Source organism: Apus apus, chromosome 3, assembly GCF_020740795.1.
Source record: "Apus apus isolate bApuApu2 chromosome 3, bApuApu2.pri.cur, whole genome shotgun sequence".
NCBI classification, from domain to species: domain Eukaryota; kingdom Metazoa; phylum Chordata; class Aves; order Apodiformes; family Apodidae; genus Apus; species Apus apus.
In genome coordinates, this window is record NC_067284.1 from 101,011,801 (window position 1) to 101,035,119 (window position 23,319).

Consider the following 23,319-nt stretch of genomic DNA (forward strand, 5'->3'; position numbering starts at 1 on the left):
CTGGCAAAATCAAAGCAGGTGCAGGCCACCATGCTCACAGTAGAAGCTCAAGCAGTCAACCACATGAATTTAGCACAAGGATTAAGGAATGAAACAAATATGTGAAGCTCTGGAACAGATTTGACCTTGTCCATTAAGGCGCTGGTCAGAAACCCTTGTTTCTAGTGTAAACAGCCCATACTGGAAATGGCAAAACCCTTATAAGGATGTTCATCTGAGTAAAATAATAATAGAAAAGGAAAAAGACACCAAATAATAATATAATAATAATGTTCTCAGAAAGGCATCTAATTTTCTTCCCTGCTCCAGGGCTGGAAAACCATCAGCTGCCATCTCTACTTTAAATTCACAGCGGAAGCTCTTGTAGGTGAAGTAATGGGGGCTGTTGCCTTAGTAGGGGAGACTGAGTGATTAACAGTAGCATGGAAGTGTGTTGAGTGGGGTATCCTTGTTTGGGAGGGTGAAGCTATGTGGTGGATCAGGCAGCTGTTATGGGCAAAGGGTTTACAGCTGAGAAATTAAGGGGTGGGAGAAGAACATAAGCCATGGAGGTAGGGTACTGATACACATTTATTGTGGGAACACCTTCCTTCTCATACAGTGCACTGTGTTAGTAAATATAGTTACATGAAACTAAACAGGATCACAGGGCAGGAGGTTGTCTCTGTGTCATCTGATAGTGCTGTCCGTGTTGATGGTCACACCCCATGAGTGGGGTTAGGAAGCCCAGGTGCAGCCTCTTCTTAGACACCTCCAGTGATAGAGGGTGTCATCTATCCTGAAAGTTTTCTGGTGCTTCACTAGGACATATCCTTCATCTCTGCCTTGTTCAGGAGGCAATAGGCTATCCTTACACTAATCTTCAACTCACGTCCAGTCTGATTGCAGTGAGATGATTGCTTTGCCTGAATGTAGAAAACATCATATACAGCATCTGGTAGGATAAAATCCCGTCAGAGGATTGCTTACTGTGGAACCAGAGCACACATCGTTTTGGGGGAAAGCTACAGTCAAACTGAAAAAGACTCATCTTTGGGAGGCATTAAAAATCAATATGAGCGGGATGTGTTAAAGTCAGCTGGCTGTTACCCAGCAACAGTATCTAACAGTCACCCTCTCAGGGACAGACTGTTTTTGCCCATGCTCATGTTTTTGGGGTTGATTTCTCTGCAATGAAATGTGCATTTGGCAGTTCTCTCAGTTCTGCCCAGCCACCTGAGAAGCACTGTGACAGACTCATTGCACTGTGCCTCTATTTGAAGCTGGTACAAAGATCTGGAGGTGTGTGGTACGGACCTTGGACAGGCTTACCTTTCCTTGAAAATCCAGTGAAGTATCTCCACAGTGTGATCCTTAGTCACCTATGGGGAAGCGTCAGGCCTGACCTCAGCTTCTCTTCCATCTAATGTAGATAAAATAAATATAAGTCCCTCATCTCTGGTAAAAGCTGCCTCTTAATCAGATCATGGGGGTGGGGGCTTGTTTGGATGATAACTTTTAGGTCCAGTCTGCCTAAATATACCCTGAAAGAGGCACTAACCTGACAGGCTTCAAACCTGACAGCTACCACCATCTCTAGGCTACACCAGAGAAACGATGAAGAAGCCGTCCAGGGATTGAGGTTCAGCCAGGATGCTGCTCCATCCTCGCAAGCTGACCTCCCAGCAGAGCTCACCCTGGGCCTGTCCCGTACTGAGCTGTTGCAGAAACACACAAAACTCCTCTGAGGGCTCTTTGAGTTGCATTCTGCATAGGAAACCACAGTATTTAAGCTTCTGTCCTCCAGTGCCCCTGCAAAGCAAGGTAATGTTGTCAGCATCTCCATAATGCCCAGCTCACCCTGTACGGGGCATAATTCTAGAAAATTACCACATCTGAGCAATGAGACTTTTGCAGCCAGGCTGAGAGGCATACTGGCAAGTCTGCTTTGCCGGGAAGCGAGTGTTGGTGCTAGGCAGCACAGAGAAACGGTGGAAAACTCATGCTGGCTCCTGCCTTGTGCAGAGCCCTGCTTGTGAAAGTTCCCGGAGAGCTGGTGTGCCAGCAACACAGCTGTGCTGTGACTGTGAACTTGTGCAACACCAACACCACAAGTGTTTTGGAGAAGTGATGGTGTCATGACGTTTGTCATACTAGTCTTGTGACCCGCTCTGTACACCAAGTCCTGACTGTTCCTGGGCCTCCTTTCCCACTGCTGATTCATCCCACTTCCAGGGGAGCCAAGCCTCTGGGCTTTCTCCAAAGAGAGTGGGAGAGGCTAAAGCAGGTCATGTCTTTCCCTGTGTTCCCCACCCCATCTGCTCCATCACCCCTCTGCTCTTAGCTTGGTGCCAGCTTGGTTCTGGTGTAGGTGTGGAGTGAGAGGGACATGTTGATGAGGCTCCTGGACAAGCACAGATGGCGAGATTGAAGCTGTTTCAGCACTTTATCCCTCAAGATCTTGCTGGAATTGCCGATGAGACATCTTAATTTCAACATGGAGCAATTTTCCAACTGAGCAGCTTTCTGGCCAGTCCTGCCCCATGACCAAGCAGCCTTGGGGGCAGCTATACTGCTGAGTGTGCAGCAGAGTGGTTTTGCACCTTGCTTGAGCTAACCTGGTAACACGTGTCATGGGGAAAGAGTACAGGGAGCACAAGGTACAGATCTGTCCCTTTGCTGTTGAGGGAAAAAGAGGTAAGTAGGTACTGTAAGTAGGGTAAGTAGGGTAAGTAGGGCCTGTGTGCCACTGTCAACAGAGAGCTGCTAGTTTTTGTTTCCTCCATGGATAATTATGCATACAGTGAATTTCTGAGTCACAGGATGGCAGCCTAGCAGATCAAATAATTTGTCCAGTACTGGAATGAGCTAATGTTCAAGCCTGAAATGGTGAGCTGACTCTGTTTGCTAAGCTGACAGCAGCTCAGCAGTTGCTAATTCTGTTGCATCCCCTCAGAGCAAAAAAGGAGAAAATGTAGCAAACAGCAAGAGAAAATAGAGAGATTTTACTTTCTTATTTCCACTAAATATGCCCAAATGCAGGCAGACAGCTCGCTCCACTCACTTCCCCAAGCACAGAGTGTTTGCTTTATCTGGTGATGTAATAGATTGCTAAATAATAGAGAAACCTGATATGAACTCTCCTACTTATCTCTGCACCAGTGCTTACACGTGGAAGAATCTTGTTGCATTTTTCACTGAATCTTAACAGCTCTCCAACTAGCAATATGCCACTGCCCTCTGCTGGAAAAGCATGAGCAGTCCTGCCAGGCCAGCGGAAAAGAAAAACCGGAGGGGAATTTTGCAAATACGTGATATTATTGTATTTACTGCACTTGGAACTAGAGTGCTGTGAAATGCAGCACGACAGGCACAGTGGGAGGCCTCTGGCTGAGCAGGATGCACTCCCCTACCATGGCCTTCCTCTTCCCTTGCTTTGGTGGGCTTCCAGGATACGAAAAAACTGGTGGAGGAAGGAAACATCATTATCAGTCACCAGCATTTGCTCTTTCTTCTAAACTTCATTTATGGAATACAGTCAGGATTTTTAAGAACTCTTTTCAATCTAAATCTGTTTTTTTTTACGAACTATTACTAGAATAGTCTGGATACAGAGTGCCCTGTTCAGGCTATCTGGTACCTGCTAAAGATTCAAGTTGGCATTTATTTTCTAGGGTAGAGAAAACCATGTTGCTCAAACAGCTGTCAGATGGCTGTGGTTACACAATCTATAGGGACCTCACCACAATGTGCTCTCCTCAGGGGTACTAAATCTGGGCTTAACCTATGTCCAACATCAGCATTGGCTTTGAGTGAGCAGACATATCTGAGGAAGGGCTATCTTTACAGAAAAGGTTTCCATGAGATTTATTTAGCTGTTTCTGATGTGGTGCTTGAACCTTTTAAGAATGACTTCTCATCAGGGGAGGCATTACACTCTTCCTGAACTACAGAGATACTGTTGCTAGGTTAACCTCTAAAAGCATGGAAATACTGCAGTTGCTCCCTTGAAGAACAATGGCAGATCTTCAGCTTAAAGCTGGAGGGTCAAAAATATTAGTTTTAATTGACAGGTGCACAAATAACCATGGTGGTTTGTTCCACCTACTCCAATGGCCTGCTAGCATCACTGTTCAAGGTGACCTATCCTGGGGAAGGGGCAAGAAATCATGTCCAAGTGTAACAAGATGCAGAGCAGGCCTTGTCAACCACCTTCCTTTCCCCTTCCTCTTGCCCTTCCCCTTCTTTCCCTTTCACTTTCCTTTTCTTTCTTCTTCCCTTTCCCTTTGCCTAGCACTGCAGCAAATGATTGTCCTGAGGATGTGAGTGCCATGATGGGGCCAGGAGCTCTGAAAATTAAATGGACCTAGTAGCCAAAGACTGGCTAAGCAGATGGTGAAGGGGAAAGCCTCCTTAGCATAGCAGCAGCTGGAGCACTGGGCATGAAGCGGCTGCTTCACAGACTGGTTTGCATGGTTGGTTTCCTTGACATTAGCTTCTAAGCCTTTTGCCTTATTTGCTGACCCACATATGGGTCTTTATAAATAAATGCATAACAACATTCAATAATGGCTCTATGACTGACACACGGCTGCCCTGTATGTAACTTGGTAGCTGTCCCTGTGGTTACATAGATGTGTCTGATTATAGATCAGCCTTTCAAAAGTAATAAAAGGAAGTGGCATTTTACGTAACTCAATGGGTTACAGTAGGAAGCTGTTAAGAGTAGAGGATTAAAATAAAATTGTTCTTGATATTTAAAAAGTGATGAAACAAGGAGAAAAATAAATCCACCCCCAAATGCTGCAAATCACTCCTTACAAGTTTGGAATCTGCCAAGATCGTACTTGGAAAAAAAACCCTTGTGCTCAGAGGGACCCTCAGAGGGTCCTCCCACACTGTTCAAGGCATAAAGCTCAAGAGTAACATTCACTGGCCACAGAGAGATACGGACAGACTGTCCACAGGCACACCCAGCATCCCCATTAATAAATGCCACAGGATTTGTTTTGATTGCTTTCTAAAAATATTACCACTGAATCTTCATATTCTGTGCATATCAAGTACAGGGGAACAGATCTAACACATTTCAGCCAACTTCTGTGTTCTGTAAAGGTAAAGGTTTAAAGGTAGGCTGTTAATGTGCTACAGTTAATGTTTGTATATTAGTGTGTATTAATCAATCAGCCTGGTTGACTAAAATATTTCAAAAGTGATCAAAGGAAGATTACAAGTTAAATCGAGTTATTGATAATGAGGGATTACATTCAACTGCAAAGAAAGATATTAATATAAATAACTCCTGAGTTTTAGATTGTTCATTTTTATTACTTCTAAAAGAGATTGTTTGATTTTTATTACTTCCAAAAGATCATCCCAGCATATTGTTTATTGCCTTGATTTTCCTTTTATTTCTCTGACATGACTGCCACCATAAATAAATGAACCTGCGTAAGTATCAGATCGTTTACTAGATATGACATTGAGTAAATCACAAGAGGAAAAAATACTTTGCAAAATGTACTCCCCTGATGAGATGGATTTAGTCTTGCACATTTATTTGCAACATTTTGGCTAAGCATGTACCTGTCTCACATAAACACAAGATTATTTTCCAGAATTCCACTGAGTAATTTCTGACATTAAACACTAAAAAATAAAAATAATAAAATCAACCATTTACTATTAAAAGACTTTAATTATTTGGAACACTAACATCAAGAATGTTTACTTGAAAATGTTTCTTTCCACTTTGGTTCATTTTCAAATGTGTTACAGTATATTCCACTGACTAGTAATACAAATTACACTGACATGTTTCCTCATACTTGTAAAAGAACTACAGTAAATTGTTTCACAAGGAGTCAAGAAAGAAACATATATAAGAAATTATTGTTTCCCTCTTCGTCTATGATGAAGCAGAGTTTAAGCTTAAAGTAACAAGAACAGTCATTATAGGGGTAAATATATTTGACATATTTAACCTCACAAATAAATAAATATATACAAGGGAGGTCACAGCATGTCAACTACAAAGTAGAAGCTTTACATTGTAGAATTGAGAGCATTCAAGAGCACCTAACTGACACAGACAGTTTAAGATTACTACATGGTAGTAAAAAAAAAAAAAAAAAAAAGAAAACAATCTTAAATCAGCAAAAATATAGGTAGCTGTACATTAAACTGATAGTTAGGTTACAGCTCAGCTCCAGTCAAGATACTGTGGTTGCCTTATATTTACATTTTACTACTCTATTATGTCTTATCGATTCCTCATTTTTTCAGGAATGTTTGGCTTTCCTTCTTTTCACTTCCAAACAGCTCAATCAGATAGAAATCTCACAGTAAGCTGCTATGTGAACACTATTATCTACAGTAGTTAAGCAAGTGCGATGATAAAGTGTAAGTTCAGTAAATGCTTGTTCACAATCTCTCCCTACGTTATTTCCCTTATTACAGATATCTGCCAGCACTCATCCCTGTGGATTATTACTTTTAAGTGTATGGGGTTGACTTCCCTTCACACCCCCCACGCAAGCAGTTGCAGGGAGGAGACTGAGGTTTCGTTCCGGTCCTTGTAGCGACAGCAGTGTTTCTGGACAGAATACTGCCCGGAGATCCTCCTCCTGCCAGGTGTCTGCAGCCAGGGAAAACATGCCATTTGTGCATCACAGCATTAAATGATCTCTGCACACAAAAGCATGTGCAAAGAGCAGAGAAAGGCACAAATCCACATCCCTAATTACTGAACATCCACCTGCTCGGCAACAGAAAAATCTCACCTCACAACTTTCTGGTCACCTTCTGAATACAATTAACTAACATTTGGCTAAAAAATATTTTGCTTAAAAAAAAAGTCTTTTTAAAAATGAAAATTTCCATTTGGAGGCATTCTCCTCTGAAAACATTAATTGAAAATACCTTTCATGTTTTGGCTCATGCTTCAGTGACACTTGCAGTTACAAGTTTTACAAAACCTGTCACAGGGAAAGACGTGCATGGTGAGGAGAGATGCACTGTCAGCAGTCATGGCCACATGCTAAGGCATCACATACTTACAGAAATGAAAACAAATTTTACGCTCTTTTTTCTTCTCTGCACACACACACAACTCAGTGTCCTTATGCAGACACAAAAGCGATGTGAAATTCCCTAATGTTGCCTAAACACTATTTAAACTCTGTGCTTCCAACAACTTCAATCAAGTCAACCAAACAGGGGGCAGGAGGGGGATACTGATAATGTTATTTGGCTGCAAAGATGTTATTTATTTATTACTGGTAAATGCATTCCAGGTTATTCTAATGTTGCAATGCCACCTGATGGAGGTGTCTATACATACGGCGTATCTGAAGTACAGAGACTGACAATGAATCCATGGGCTTACAAAGTATTCCTCTTGTATTTAAATACTTAAATTTTAGCACCTGTCATTGTTCTTAAATGGTCTGTGACACGCATTTTGGTTTCCTCTGGCATATTTACTCTGTGCATTACTATAAAAATATATATATAGAGAGATCTAGATATATATCTATGTATCTATATATAATTGAATGTCTTCTATTTTGTTCAGTTAAAAAGAACATTCAACATAGAACTGCGATGGGAGATGCCGCATTTCATACATACCAATCAATGAATGTTGAAACATGACTTTGTGCAAAGTCTGAATTTACCTACTTGTTCTGCACAGATGCAAATGATACATACAACTGACCGTCTCCATACGTATCAATGGGCTTAAAATTTGCAAGTTACTAGCAACCTGCACACCCTTCTCAGCCAGCACGTCCATGTTATAAGTGTGTTTCTATGTACATGGATATAAAACAGCATATACTGGTTTGGTAAGCGAGATTTGCATAATTTGGTCTATTTAGGAAAAAATTGTTTAAAATAACCCTTTAACAGTGGTGTTAGGGTTTTATTCACTTATGAATAAAGAACAGCATTAGATAGTCAAGAAGCAAGAATCTAACAAGTGTCGTAGGGCAAATCCATATTCTTCAAAAGAAAATGACCACCAGTGAACTGTTTGATAAGAGCTTGCCTGTACTGACATGTCTGCTATTTTCTCCAGGAGTCACAACTTGCTTCTGTTCGGAGTGGCTCCTCAGTTTAAAAAAATATTTACACAGGATTACAATGAGCTGTCCAGGCATCATGTTGGCTGGCATACATTTAAAAATAGCACAATACCATGGTGGAAAATTGTCTTTTTCCACAACAGTAAAAGGGTAGAGAAATTAGTCCTCAAGTGGAAGCTGTTAACAGGAGAACATTATAGACTGGGAAAACAATAACTAAACAGGTCACATGCTCAGACATCCAGTATTCTCAATTCCAGGGAGACTTTTGTCTTCCTTTGGTTCAGAAAATTCAGAAGCCCACTTAGAACTTTGTGCTGTGACTAAATGTGTCGGACATGATGATATTTTTATAGAAGTTGTCGGAGTGAGGATTGCAGTATCCCTTGACCTTGTCAATGACCTGGTGGACAGGGATGATCGATGTCAGTTCTCCATCCTCTTGGGCAAATTTTGAAGATGGCTTGTCAAGAAAAACATTCTCTAGGAAGAGGAAAAAAAACCAAAAAGAAGTTAGGGCTTCTTAGCAAGCTCATAGTTTAAGAGGTGTGTCACTCCCACATAGATATGCCTTCAACTGCCACTACTGCTGAATGAAATTACTGCCCTAAAAACCAGAAGACACCTTTTTGGCTTGGTATTGCTTCTTTTAAATTATTTTCAGATGCCTGTTTTTTTGGGTAGACCTCTCAGGTTCCTCTTGAGATTATCCCCGTAATTTTACTGTTCACTATTTAAAGTGTAACTGACTCTTATGACCCTTTACTATATTAATTTACTGCTGATGATTTGAATCTTACAAACAACAAACATTTTGATGGCACTGGAAAAGGAGTGACCTCCAGACAGCTGGTAAGTAATACCTTCACATAATAAAGTAGAGGAAAATGACAGTAAATAGATTTGATTATTTCAATAGTGGAAGTTCTAGGCTATGTACTAAAAGGATGTATTCTGTGCAGAACATAGCAGCAAATGGCTTGTATCTTAAATCAGATAACCAGAACCAAAACTGGCATAAACTTTGTGCTTGCTTAGCATCACTTTCTCTTTTCCATAACGTGGAGGGTATAGCCCGAACAACTGTGGGGACGAGAAGATGCAGAAAACTGGCAACCCTTCAGAGTTCATGTGTTGTAAGCCAAGGGTGGAGCTGAAGAGAAAAAAACAAGGAATGCCTAGCAGGGCTGGGAAAGCCAGCTTCAGCAGCTAACAGCGTTGCTGTTCAAAGAACGGTCAGTAGGTAGAGCTCGTGTAGTGAGCAATGAGGAGGAGACAGCCTGTATCTCATTTTCTCAAATGCACTGTCCTAATGAGCTTCTTTATCTCTTCCGCTGTAGTGAGAAAAGCTGGAATTGTCTTAAGCCAGGCAAGGTTTAGACCATCGCAAGCTGACAATAAGATGGAGTATCCCGTGATCAATGTTTTCTACAAGTGACATTTTTGATGGCTGTTTACAAGATCTTGGTGAAATCATCTTTAGAAGTTCCTGGGTAAAGCATCACTTCAGAATTTTTCTTATTATTTAAACTATTGTTTCATACAAAACTCATCTCCTATAGAAATAAAACATTAATAAAAATAAACAGAAAAGTACCCTGCACCTGCAGAGTCACAATATCAAGCCATAAAAAAGCATAAAGTGTTGCATGAAGGAGAAATGGATTGCAGAGCGAGAAATAAAAACAGCTGCACTCGTGAAAAAAATAAACAGGCATGATTTTTTCAAAGCAAGCAAGAATGTCCATGAATTGCAGCAAATAACTCCATGTCCAACAGGAAACTTCTGGGTACTCTGTGCTTTTCAAAGGTACACATTTATTAGCAAATGGTACTACATTTTGAAGTTTTTCTACATACCAAGTATCTTATTACAAAGATGAAAAGTTAATTCTTAGTCTTTAGGGGAGGATTTTGAAATTCCTTGCAAATAGGTACATTTTTTAAATTTTTTTTCCCCGAGGCATCATGACATTGCCAAATGCCAGCATTTCCTCATGAAATTTGCATGCACAGGAATGATGTAAATCCTTTGAAGCCAGCAGGGCTCTCTTTTTTTTTCAGGTCAGTGGGCTTCTCACCCAAGTACAAGGTTAACACCCTGTATCACTGAAGTAAGTGGAAGTGGTACCACAAATTTCACTGCAGAAATTATTTTGACTTCTTAGTCATAGAAGTGTTACATAAGGTATTAAAATACTATCTATCTATAAGTTTGTATCAGACTCATAGACAGCAGGGCCACAAGATGCCAAAGTGACTTCTTTCATCCACCCAGTAGGGTCCACCCAATATTCTTGTCCCAATCAATGCACTCTGCATTCAACTAGCACAGCTTTCAGGCATATATCGTCATTCAGACTTATTTTGGCTGTGAATGAAAAAAAAAAAGAAAAAGACTAGAAGACTAATTCCATCATGGCCATAGACCAAATAAAAATGCTGTATCTTGAAATTCCCATAATAACCTTTAAAAATAGAAAAAAAAATTAGGGCTCAAATAGATTGTGTTTGCTTTTTAATCTATGTTTTGTATACAGATGTTCCAACTTAATCTCCTTTCTCCAGACTACTGTACAGAGGCATTAATGTCAGGACATGGTCTGTCTTCTAAGACAGTGACTTCCAAATGCTTCATGCCCCATGCAGAGTGCAGACACCCAGAATTGGAAGCACACTTTATCCTGTGATTCAGCATCAATAGCGCAAGATGTAATAGTGAGGAACAAGCAGCGTTTCTGATTAGCAAAGTCCTTTGTGTCAATGAGGACATGCAAGTGGCACCCCTCCACCCTGTTCAAACCATGCATTCAACAAAAGCAGTTCCCACTTTACCTGTAATGCTTCACCACTGACGAGGAAAGGGTCTTAGAAGACATTATCTATACCACAAACACATGAATGCTTGTGTCAATTCCAGGGAGCACATTATAACCGTATTAACAAGAGTTGCCAAGACATGTAGCTCTCACATTATTTGCCTGCAATTTAGCTAAGACATCAAACTGAGAAATTCAGCTGTATTAAAGAATCTTAATGTTATTTTTTATTATTTTAACACATGAGAAGATATGTAGCATTTACAAACCTAATGTTAGCAATAATTCCTTTGGAGCATCACCACAAAATGTCTATTTTGAGAGATCAAAGCATGTATTCAATGCATTAAAATGTATTTAAAATAGATAAAACTCTGGTATTCCCTTAATAATCACATTACAATGATTATCACTGCAATTTCTTTTGGGAAATAATTTAGGCATGGGATTAAGCTCACCGCTTTTGAAGGAAGTAAATAAGCATGTTTCTAACTGCAAGTTTATTTTAACTTACTTCTTATCTGGAACTGTTTTATTGTTTTGCTTCAAGAATGCATTGCAAGAACTTCAGCACAAAGTCTCTTTCATTGTCACATAGATAAAAAGCCCCGAGTTCAACAAAACATTTAAGCATATTTTTATCACGAATCCCAATACCAAGGGTCTAAAGGTTGATCTGCCAGGAGTACAAATGGGAATTCTCTGTCTGCAGAATGGAGAATGCTCTGCAGTGGGAAGGGCAAGATGCTCTCCTCCTCTGCTATTAAAGTAACAGCAGCACTGTGATCAGGAGGTATTCTAGATAGATAATATAGATTCTATAGATATTATATATTCCTGGAAGGCTGCTGACAGAAGAGACAGAGCTGCAGACAGCTTTCTCCGGGCATCTGGGTGCATGGCACACCAAACCTGTGATGGCAGCAGGGACAGGCACCCTGGTGAGGCAGGTGCCAGAGCTGTGCATTCCCAGGGTGGCTGGGAATGGAAGTCCTGTCAGCAAGCTCAGGTACATGGGGGAATATCTAAGATACCACTCATTTTTACTGTAATCGAAGTTTATGTACTTCATGTACATTCTTGATAACCAAAAAAAGATTTACACTCCTAAAATACCTGATGCACAACCCCTCAAGCTAATAGATGCACTAAATATTGGTTAGTGAGAAAGTAACAATGCAATTCTTCAAACAAAAAAAAGGGATTTCTAGACAAAAATTGTGTGCCTAACTGAAAAAGATAATGATCAATTAAAAAAAAAAAAAAAAGTATTTTCTGAAAACTATGCCACATATCAAGGATACGGTTCCATCATGAATGAGACATTAGGGACTTCTGAAAACACTATATACTTAAGAAACAATGTAACTTTCCTTCCAGTAAATGCATTTATTTTGTATCTAAACATTACTTCTAACAAATATTTTAAAGCAAGTAAACACATCTTTGGGTTAAACAGGTATGCAGATTTTATTTCCACTATGTTTTAGAAGATTCAGTGATAATGTTGTGTGACTTAATACTGGGCAAAAACATAAGTTCACAAAAACCCAGTAGCAAAAAAAATCTGAACTATTTAAGTGATTTTCTGAAATACTATCTCAGACATAAGCAAACAGACTTGGAAATCATTCCAGCTCCTCTCTTTTTTTCCTCCTTTAAAATGGCCTTAAAATGAGCACATTTTTATGGCATGAGTGGAATATAGATGATGCCTTTTATTACATAAACCATTGATATCTAAATAAATAAGCAGTAGATATTGCATGCTATTTGTAGAAGGGAAAGGCAATGGGGACACAGTATCCATTTCAAAGTGGCCTCTATTTGCCTCTTTACCCACAAATGTGTTACAGTTAAATGGAAGCAGTTTGACCAAGTGAGCAACTGTGCACTTGGGTTCAGAAGATTTGATTCCTATTCTCAGCTGTGCTGCCAGCTTTCATGTTACCTTCAATAATGAACATCATCTCACTCTGCTTTGGTTACTCTGTGTTTACAACAGGATAACACTTACCCGCTTTTAGCCAAAGAGGTGAAAATGCTATAAAAAAGTCAGGTTTGCTTTTGTTACTCCTACTTTGTTTATTATGGGAACATAACCAGAGCAGAATTATATATTGGATGTATTGTTTATTATCTTGAGATTCTTACTAAACAGTAACATATATTTAAAAAATATGGAAACTATATAAATTGGTGAATTTTTTTTACATTAACCTTTGGGTAGAAATCTCTACTGTACTTTTAACATGAAACTACCTATATACAGATGCCCTGTGTTACAGTACAAGAACTCACCTGTATGGCTGTTCCGTTTGCAATATGTATTTGTTGTAGATTTTGATTTGGATGTTAAGTAGGTGGAATTGGAGCCGATGGAACTAGAGGATAAGGACTTCCCAAGATTATCAGAACTCTTCTTTATAATATTGGTTGCTGTTTTGCTCCAATCTAAAATGATTTAAAAGTTTTATATAAATAATGACCATAGGTACGAATTGCCTAATTTAGTCAATTATGAACATTTTAAGAGTCAGATGCATTTCCTAATGTTGTTCAGAACAAACAGCCTATCCTTTTCCTGTCAGGTAGCCTCTTTGGTTCTTAAGACATACAAGTATTATTCCAACTTGGTTAACTTTGCTATGTACCACAGTAATTAAAACTGGTGGCTCTAACACTATAACGGTCATTTGTCTGGATGGCAGAATTGTAAGATCTGGCTTTCTAGGATGCTGAAGTTTCATCACCCACACAGAGAAATCCAAATTGATACATAGGAAAAGGATGGGTAGGAGCATTTACCTTATCATTTGAGGGCTTGATCTGCTGAGGGATCCACTACATAGTAGCGGATTTGTACTCTTTGTTATAGGGTTTAGCACATTGATGCACTATTAATAACAATGAATAATAACGCTTATTCAATAGTTCACATATGAAGAGGTTTTTTCAAACCATTAACACAATAGGCTCTTATACTGGAAAAACTTAAAAAATTAAATTGAATAATTAATACCAATAAACTTATTGAGGAAAACTGACAGTGAAAAACTCATCACAAGTGTCCCAATACGAGTAAGTGTATCTAACTGCTCTTGTATCGTATACTTGCAGGTAAGTACAGAGAAATATTTTATCATAAATCATTGCTATAGGGTATAGGTTATTGTTTCTCTCATCTAACTACAGCAGCATTGTAAGGTTTTGGTTTGTTTGTTTCTTTGCTTTATCATAGCATGCCCCAAAGTACATTTCAATTGGATGGGTATGCAAGTTCACATTTACTTTGTATTTAACTGTTCTGCCTGCAAACTGTGTCAGGCTCATGGGGAATAAAACCAGCCAGTGGTGATGGACTGGTTTATGCTAGGCTTAATGACAGTACATTAACTATACCACTGAAGTACTAAAATCCTTCAGGCTTTTAATTCTATCATTGCCACAAGCTGCCCAACAGCAGCATCAAAATCTGGAAATAATTTGATCCATCTGTGTTTTCCAGTTCAGGAGTTACAGCATGAACCACATGGAAATTGAATATATGAAACAATATGGATGCCTGATCTGAATGACTATGCTTTTGTATTAATTATTTCAAGGCATAAATCAGGTTTTCTTACTGCAAAGTGAAAGCATTGAATGCCAAGAGAGAAAGGACATGAGGGAATTTGGAGCACTCTCAGTATGTGGGATAGACTGTTTTACCTTACTAGGCAATGAGTTTACGCCACCTCACATCAACTGTAGATTTCAGCTCTGGTCATTGAGCAAGAATTATGTGGACTAAATTCATTGCATTAGACAGCAAAGCAAGACCTAGTTGCCTAAACATAGGAGTCTAATGTCATCCAAGATGGCCAAAGTGCAGACCACAAACACAGTGCCTCAGGTGCTGCATTTCGAATCGTCCAGACCAACTGCTCTCCTTTCTCTCTGAGAGTCACAAAGATCAGTTTCAGTTCTGGAACCTAATCAGGCTTCTGCTAAAGGAATTTTCTATGGTTTTGAGTCTCTTGATGATCTAGCTGAATTATATGATGAAGGACAGAACAGTTTGAAAAGGCAAAGACAAAAGCAATAGACATCAGAGTATTTCTATCTGCCTTTTAAGAACTGCTTCTACATCAATATAATAGTCCACACAATTCAGTCAGTTAAGTGTAGGATAAAAGGGATAAGATTGACTTTTGAATGACAAGAGTTTGAATCTCTGGATCTTTACTTATTATATTTTTTAGTTTTGCAAGCTCCAAAAGGCCTTCCAAAACCATGCTTATAGCAAAACAAAATTTACCAGCTGCCTTCACTGGAAAACTGAAAGAGAAAACTTGAGAATTTTTATTAAGTGATATCTGAAAAGTCCCTTGGCAATTGTTAGAAGTGAAATGACAGCCAATGATTAGTCTATTTTTCCACATCTTTGGCTTACATTGTAGTATATTGAAAATAACATAGCAAGCTGTTCACCTGGACTTTTAGGGACTACTGCAGCATATAAGGAGGGGAGCTGTGAATGGCTCTTACCGGAATTGTCTGCCAGTCGGAATCTGCCACAACAGAGATGTCTCCTCCATTGTTTCTGAACATTTTCTTTCATAGCACAATGGAATATAAATATAAATAAACCTGCAAAAAGAGCAAATAAACAGAAAATGAAGCATGTATTTATAAACAGACAAATAGATAAACTAAAATCTGCTAACAAAAGATTGTAAGTACAAGCAAAGGAAAACAATCTTTAAAGTTTTCTTATTTTCACCTATGCCTCATTTAAGAGATATAAAATTTAATTAAGTGTTCCCATCCTCTAGCTGCTGTGTAAGTGCTTGGAATATCAGAAGAGAGAGAACAGAACCCCTTTTGTTGACACTGATGATTTAAATCCCACTCAGTGTGGATCTTTTCATTATTTTTTTTGGAGGAAATGTAGTTTGGAAATACTTTTTTTTTTTGAGGAAAATATCTAAAAGGTTTTCTCTTTGAGCCAAATACATATTTTGCATCAGCAAGAGACAGACATAAAGTATTTACTTGCTAATATAATGGTGTTTATCTCCTCCAGTTCCGTATCTACAGAACTGTGGGCCATACTCTTAAAACCAGAAGTCTTGCAATTGGCACTGAAGAGTGACCCGAAAAATCACACTTGGAGATACGTGCATCACGTGCATGTACTTGAAATTATTGTAAAAATGGCAAGAATATGTTTACAAGTACTAATTAGGTGCTCAGCTGCTTACTTTTGAAGAAAATTACCTGGTTTGTGGATACAATCGTAATAAATGTGTTTAAGAAGGTTTTTGTGGAGTTCATATTTCTCATACAATTGTATAATCTTTATTTTCAGGACAGAAGATAAGCATGTACCATGTGATAAAGAAGGTCTTGACTGGGTACATGATATGATTTCATCATTCTACAGAGATACTTTGCATTGAGCTAAATTTAGAAATTGGAAATCTCATATGCTCCTGGTGCTTCCTAGGCAGGCACTGGCTGTGGAATCTTCCATCATTTTCTGGCTTGGCTCGTTCTTGTTTTACTCTTATTCACTGGGAGAGAGCCAACCATGGGCTGAACACCTGATGGCAAAATGTTACTGCCAAATCCCTCATGATTGTAGCTTAAGCATGAATAAATGTTACATAATGTGAGCAAACAGGGTTAAGTGCCATCCGCTAAGACTGTTCCTTTATGATTATCATTAATAGCTCCATTTACTTATGCCTACTATTTTTCAGCTGGTAGAACACAATGGCAGAGCATAGTTTGGAAAAAAACTTGATCTGGAACATAAAATTAACCTCTTTCCTCCAAAGTGCTGAAGTCTAAATTTTGCTTCTCATAGTTATCAGGCTGGGCTGTGACAAGTTAACTTTAGGTAAAGGCTGTGTCATAGAACACATTTTTTCAATTTTTTCAAGAGCTGATGGAGAAAAGAAAGGAGAAGCACAATTTTAATAAAGTAATCATACCTTAATATATCCAATATGCAAGCTGTGTGGAATTATAGTTACTATGTTTGCATTTAGCAAAATATTTGTGTGTGATATATTTTAAGCAAAAAGTAATTCTGATGCAGTCACTAGCAGCTTAGAGTTATGCAGTTGTTTGTGGCCCAAAGTACCTCTCAAGATTACTGTACAGCTACAAACTTAGTAAATTGATGCTTAATTAAATTGTGGCAAATGTTTGGACTGTTCTGAATGGTTAAAAAAGAAGATGTGTGTGTGCATGGTAATACAAAACAAATGTACTGCATTAAGTACTTTGCCTTTGCCCTGTCTGGGCTTGGTCTCTGAATTTTTTTTTCTCTGTTTTTCATTATTCATTAAGTTTACAATGTGCTTTAGTAATAAAGCTTTGGTTTTGTTTCCCACAGCCAAATCAAACCCTAGCATTGGCTCTAGCTGGGCTCTGACTTGAAAACATTTGGCTTGCCCAGGCATATATATATGTAAAATGAGCTGCCAAAAAAAGAGATGTTCCCAGATTTTTTACTCCAGGCATCAAAGAGAGAAAAATCATTTCATACGTAGATAAAATAGCTAAGTACAGTAATACCAGTAGTTGCTGCAATTTACTTTTCCACTGACATTGTACAGAACACTAGGTTGATGGAGGTTGTTGGTATAGCTTGAAATACTAGTGCTGTTTGCAAAAACTTGTGAGAAAGAATAAACATCTTTCCTGAGGGCTCAATAATTAAGCTCATACTAATACTGATGAAAGACTTGCCATACTGAACTGCTTTTTGCTGCTAGAAAATGCTTCCTGATACAAATCCTAAATTGTTCTTTGTTCCATTCCATCCCCTTACTGTGACATGTGCACTACACCAGTTGTACGTGATTTTAAACACATTAAACTTATTTCTTTAGCTGTGCCTAGCTCTCTCTGACACAGCAATGAGCATTTTCAGACACAGAACTGTCATCTTCCTGTGCTTGATGGGACAGGCCTGAACATACTGTGCTATCTTTGCTCCCACAATCCACGAAAAGCTCAGCACTCTTCTTTTTGCATTTACTCATCAGGTTTTTCAGTTTCCTCTTCTACTTAACTGCCTTCCAAATATGCATTTTCCATTGAACGGAGCTATTACCCCACAGAGACTTAAGCAGTGATGGTCAGCCTTGTGTGCACTCTGCACATACAAGCTTAATTGATTGCACTGGAAATTCTGGATACAGAGAACTTGTTGAATATGATCCTTGGCACGCTTTTCAAAGTTTTAATTTTTTCATGTTCTTCCCATACTTTTAATTCCTCTAGGCCCTTTTGAATTTCTAACATGGGCACATTGCAGCAAATACTTTATTATGCTGCTAGGGGAGTATCAGAATCTGTCCTTTAGAAAAAAAGTCTTTATTAAGAACACCACGTCCAAACAATTCTTTGCCATTTTGCCGAGCATTTTAGGTTGAAACTGTACCAAACCAAACCCCACAACGTTATTCTCTTTCCACGAAAGCTCAATAAATCTTCTAGGGCAGTAAATATGTCCCAACTGTAACAAGATAAAATCCATGCAGTGTAACATTAAGTACTTTTTATGCAAAGGGAAGGTATTTTGCTGACCCTGGACAAATTTGTATTTTATCTCAACATTTGTACTGCATAACACATGCACTTCAAATTACATTCTTGGGTTTGTTTTTTTATTGTGGCTTTTTTCAGTCAAATTTATGTTTTATCTCAATATGTGTGTGGCATAACACATGCCTCTACTATGACCTTCATAGGTTTTTCTATTTGTTATGCTTTTAGTTGTTTTTCATTAGTGGGTAAGGCAAGCAGAGGTGGTGATTGTTATGTCGTTTGGTACATACGCAAATTTCAGGCCTGAGCTGAAATACCTTTAAATGTCATCTGTATACTTCTGTAATTTATAACTGTATGACTACAATATATAGCATTTTTCAGAAGGATGAACTATGCTGAAAAAGTAAATATTCACAACTTCAGTAAATGAAAGAAAAAAAAAGCCAACGACCACAGTCAGTGGGTTTTCATAAAAGAACAAAAGTATATTCCGTATCTCTGTGCTATCTCTTCACACTGAAACAGGACTGAATTTTGTTTTATGACCTTCTCATGCCTTAATAACATAGTTCTGAGCTTTACACATTCCCTACAGGAATAAATTATGGAAATAAGCTTCCTATACCTCTTATAATCAGTGAAAGGAAATTTTGAAGGTAACACAGCATCTCTCTCAACAAAGATTGCTGCAGACTATTAGTTAGGAAGAGCACTATTTATAATAAAGTGCATTTTATTTAAAAGACCTTGAAACTAATCAATTTAACTAAAAGGGGAAATGAATGATGTGGTACCAAGGAAAGATTCAGAGAGCTTGGATCTGAGTTACCTAGTCAAATCAGTGGACACAGTATGTCCCAGAACATCACTACTTCAAATACTATTTGTTCAAGGAACAAAATTCAGCTTACCTTGCAATGAATTGAAAATGGAGAAAAGGTACAGGAAAGGAAGAGTTAAAGGACCCCAGGCAAAAAAGGCAAAGCCCCACGTCATGCCTAGGAGGAAGGTCAGGCTGACCACACTGCGGAGGTTCCTCAGGATCTCTTCCTTCAGGCTCCGATTAGTTCTTTTCCCATTCCTCCCACAGATCTGCACCATCACCACAATAAACATGGCAACGTTCATCAGAAACATGATTCCAAAGTAGCCGGCACAAGTCACATAAAAGACAACTTCATTCTTGATCCAGCAGCTGCAAAAAATCCCACAAAAATATAACAATTCTTAGATAAAGCCAACTATCCTTCAATTATTTATGACTACAAGGAAAGTTAGTTTATGTCTGATTCCACTGATGCAGAGCTACACTTTCATATGAAAATTTTTCCATTTTCTGCTTGTAAATAGGATGCAGGCCTGTGGCATCTTAACTGTGATTATGGTGCACATCACGTCAGAACTCTGAGGGTTGTACCATATTTCAGTTAAAAATATTTATAAAGTAAATTTGACCTCAGATAAAAGCTGTAGGAACTGTCATGTCATGATGGAAAGTTTAGACTTATTATGAATAGCTTCACCACATTCATCTGTGTGATGCACAGGACCCTTTAGTAACGGAATGAGCAAACTTGAATCCTTGGTACCAGTATCTCAACTTTCTGCCACTTGAGCTAAAGGAGAACTCATATAGCTCTGGAGAAGAAGCAGAACAGGTAGTCCTTTTGAGGTAGCCATTTGATGACCACCCATGTGAGAGATCTAGCTTATTCATCTAGCAGCAAATGGCTGGAATGTTTAACATGATACTTTAGTAAAAATACAGAATATTTTTCTTTATAATGATGAAGCTTTGCCAGGCAAGCAAAAGAAAATGAAGTAACAAACAGTTACATAAATATTTTGGCATTTAGAGGTTATTATCTAGACATCAAGAGAAGAACATAGAAAGCTAAAGAACTACATTGACAAAAGGCTGGTTTATTTAAAAAGGAGGGTTTTTTTTATATTACTTCTTTCCTTGCTCTTACCTAGAAGATATAGATTTCATTTATGATGATGCAAAACAGCTATTTTTATTTTATTTTTATGGCAAAACTTATAAATTATTGTTTTACAAGAAGAGTGTTTGTATGTAGCATTGGGTAATGCAGATTTTCCCCCAATTTTTCTTATTGCCTTCTTCACACTTAAGATTCAAATACTTTAGAAAATAATTTTGCCCACTTTGCTTGTTTAATGCACCTTTTACTTTTCCAAAGGAATCTGACCTACGCTATTTTTTTTCAGCCTGCAAATGCTAAATTGTAAGAGATCAAATAAATACTCACAAGTCATCTCCTCCTTGACCATTAGCATCTTTGCCATATAAAGCTTTGCCATAAACTTGACTTGCATTTGCATTAGCACTTGCTAAAATAATGGCTATCACCAGAGCTGGCAAACCTGTAACACAAGAAAACTTATCGTTTGCTTTCAAATCTCCTAAGCCTTCAAAAACATCAGGAAAAGCTGAATTATTGATTTCTTCATCTCTATTGCTTAAGTACAGAGTATCCTGAATTCTATGTGAAGGAAACATTTTTTTTAAACATTAAAAATGTCCTTTATGGGCACTGATGAATAAGTCTCATAACGTTTTGTAAGGTAGAAAATGTTATTTTAGTATTTGATATGGAATTAAAGTAGAACAATCTCCTTTATGTAAAAAAACCCCAACTAAATAATGAAGTAAACTATATATTTATAAGAATAAGGTGAAGGGATTACTGTGGGGAAATAACAGATGACTACACAGAAGAGAACTGTGCAGAGAGAGACAGCTCACACAAAAGAAACATACGTTTCCTGACATGCCTTATTTACATGTTTTATCCTTGCTATGGCAAAACAGAATCAAAGGGGAAGAGGTTAATTTGCTTTTCCGACCACTCATTCCTTGTCCTCTGCTGAGGTTGCCAAAGAGGATGCTAGTTGCCAATGGAAAGACATCAATTATCAGCTGGACTGAGGTCAGTGCTCCAGCCATGAGGTTAATGGTTTTGTATTGTGTTGTATTATTTCAAACACAATATGTGCATTCAGGCAGAAGGCACAGATTCCTGATATAGAAAAAAAAAAGAAGAATAAAAGCCTTGCTGCCTGAGCCATGTAGTTATTTTTCAGTAGTACATTTTCCATTTCAGTCCTGCAGTGTGCACTGCTTAGGGCAGGCAGGAACTCTCTGTGGTTTAAAAACTGTGCTGAAACTCAGGAAATTTCAGTTGTTTCTGATTCCGCCATAGGCTTTGTGCTTGTTGGCAAGAAACTTTAAGCTGGATTGGAAGCTTTTTGAAAGTCAATGCAAAGATCCCCACAGGCTTTGCAGTTACTGCAGGAGTTTCTGAATTCATTGTGTGCCATGTTCTCCATCCCTGATAGACACTAACATTTCCCCTCTCCCATCTGGCCTCTCTGGAAAGTAAGACCAGTTTATCTGGTCTCTCTGCTCCTCCTTGGGCTGTGAGCTGCTCTGGGCAGACAGTGCCAGTGATGTTGTATTTGAACAGAATTACATGGGGGGACTCAACAGCAGAGAGGGCTGGCTGCCCACCAGCACTGCCTCAGGGCGGGGGGAAGGAAACACCATGCTGATTTTGATTCTGCTCTGCATTTGTGACAGAGAGCTTTCATACAGCATCATTTCAAAACACATGCTATGTAAATACTGCATCCAGTGAACTCACCCCAGCCAATGATGCAAAACTTCAGGATGTATCGCCGTATGTAGGTGTTGAACACTTTCACCAGAGCAATGTACATGTGAACGGCTTCTAGTCCCATCCATGTAAAGGTGGCCAGAAGAAAAAAGTGCAAAAGTGCAGCTACAGCTATGCAGAGGCCATCTATGTCAAATGATGCAATCCAACCATCAAGCAAGAAGATCAGGTTAAGAAAGAGTAGGGCTGTGCTCAAATTCATCAGGATTTTGGATGGATAATCTCTTCGTAACTTCCTAATGAGAGAAATACATGTGCATATGATTAGTTTGCTCCAATCACCTAAGTTGCTAAAAGCAGCTGGGCTTACCAGTTTACTAAGTAAATAAAAGTACAGGGATCTCCTCTTCACTATAGGGTTTAGTAGCAGTGAGGTATAGTGATGTGTGAGATCACTGAAGGATTCTGTTTTATGTGGTGGGGAAAAGCCAGCATTTGTTTGGGCTCTTAATGAGCTAATTAACTGTCACAATATTTTAGCAACTGATTATTTAAAATGTTTCAAATTAGATATAAGACAATGCAGTTTGTACTTTAAATGGACACTGAAGATAATTAAAACAAAAACTTCCAAACAGTTGGCCAGGAGCTCATTTCTGATAATTTGCTATGTCCAATGCTTGCTGTTGTTTTCTGTTGCATTTTTTTGGTGTTGGGTTTCTCTTTCTTTTTTTTGTTTTTATTTTTTTTGTGGGTTTTGTTTGTTTGTTTGTTTAATAGGATCTCAGGAATTCTGAAGATGAAATCTATTTTCTTTTCAACTGATACACATTAAAATGCATGAACCAAAGTGATACGGCAAGAACTTCTGCCATCTTGGACCAGAACATTGTACCATAGGTAATGCAATAGGAATGCAATCGTATGAGATATTTAGAACTTGAAAACCCCTTTTCTCCTGCCTGCCTCCCTACACCCTTCCTTCCCCCTTCCCACAAAATATCCTTCTTCAGCAGCTACTCAGTCCTGTCCTGTTACAGGCAGAATGGTTCCTTTGTGTCAATATGACTTCATTTTCTCCCTTCACTGTTCATAGAACTGAACCCCTTCAAAACTTCTGCATTCCCTTGACTCACTTTCACAGTTCAGTAGGACTGCTGTTGAAAGTGTTGTAACACTTCATGACTTATCTTCTTTTTATTTCTCTTTCCACTTCTTTCTGAAGGGCTCTGGAATGTA

At 38.6% G+C, this 23,319-nt stretch overlaps 1 protein-coding gene across 5 annotated transcripts in view; it reads right to left on the reverse strand.

The window, feature by feature from the left end:
- Positions 1-5,282: 5,282 nt before the first annotated feature.
- The window catches only part of ADGRG6 (adhesion G protein-coupled receptor G6), a 112,389-nt gene continuing 94,352 nt past the window's right edge, over positions 5,283-23,319 (reverse strand). For 4 of the 5 annotated variants that reach the window (XM_051615217.1, XM_051615221.1, XM_051615218.1 and 1 more), the window contains 6 exons: positions 22,108-22,376; positions 20,713-20,827; positions 19,351-19,634; positions 15,419-15,520; positions 13,190-13,342; positions 5,283-8,552 (listed from right to left, as the gene is read on the reverse strand). In XM_051615217.1, the coding sequence (XP_051471177.1) occupies positions 8,374-8,552; positions 13,190-13,342; positions 15,419-15,520; positions 19,351-19,634; positions 20,713-20,827; positions 22,108-22,376 (1,102 nt within the window). In that variant the 3' untranslated portion in view covers positions 5,283-8,373. Of the gene's footprint in view, positions 8,553-10,904; positions 10,952-13,189; positions 13,343-15,418; positions 15,521-19,350; positions 19,635-20,712; positions 20,828-22,107; positions 22,377-23,319 lie in introns of all 5 variants that reach the window. The other variant, XM_051615220.1, reaches the window with a different exon arrangement.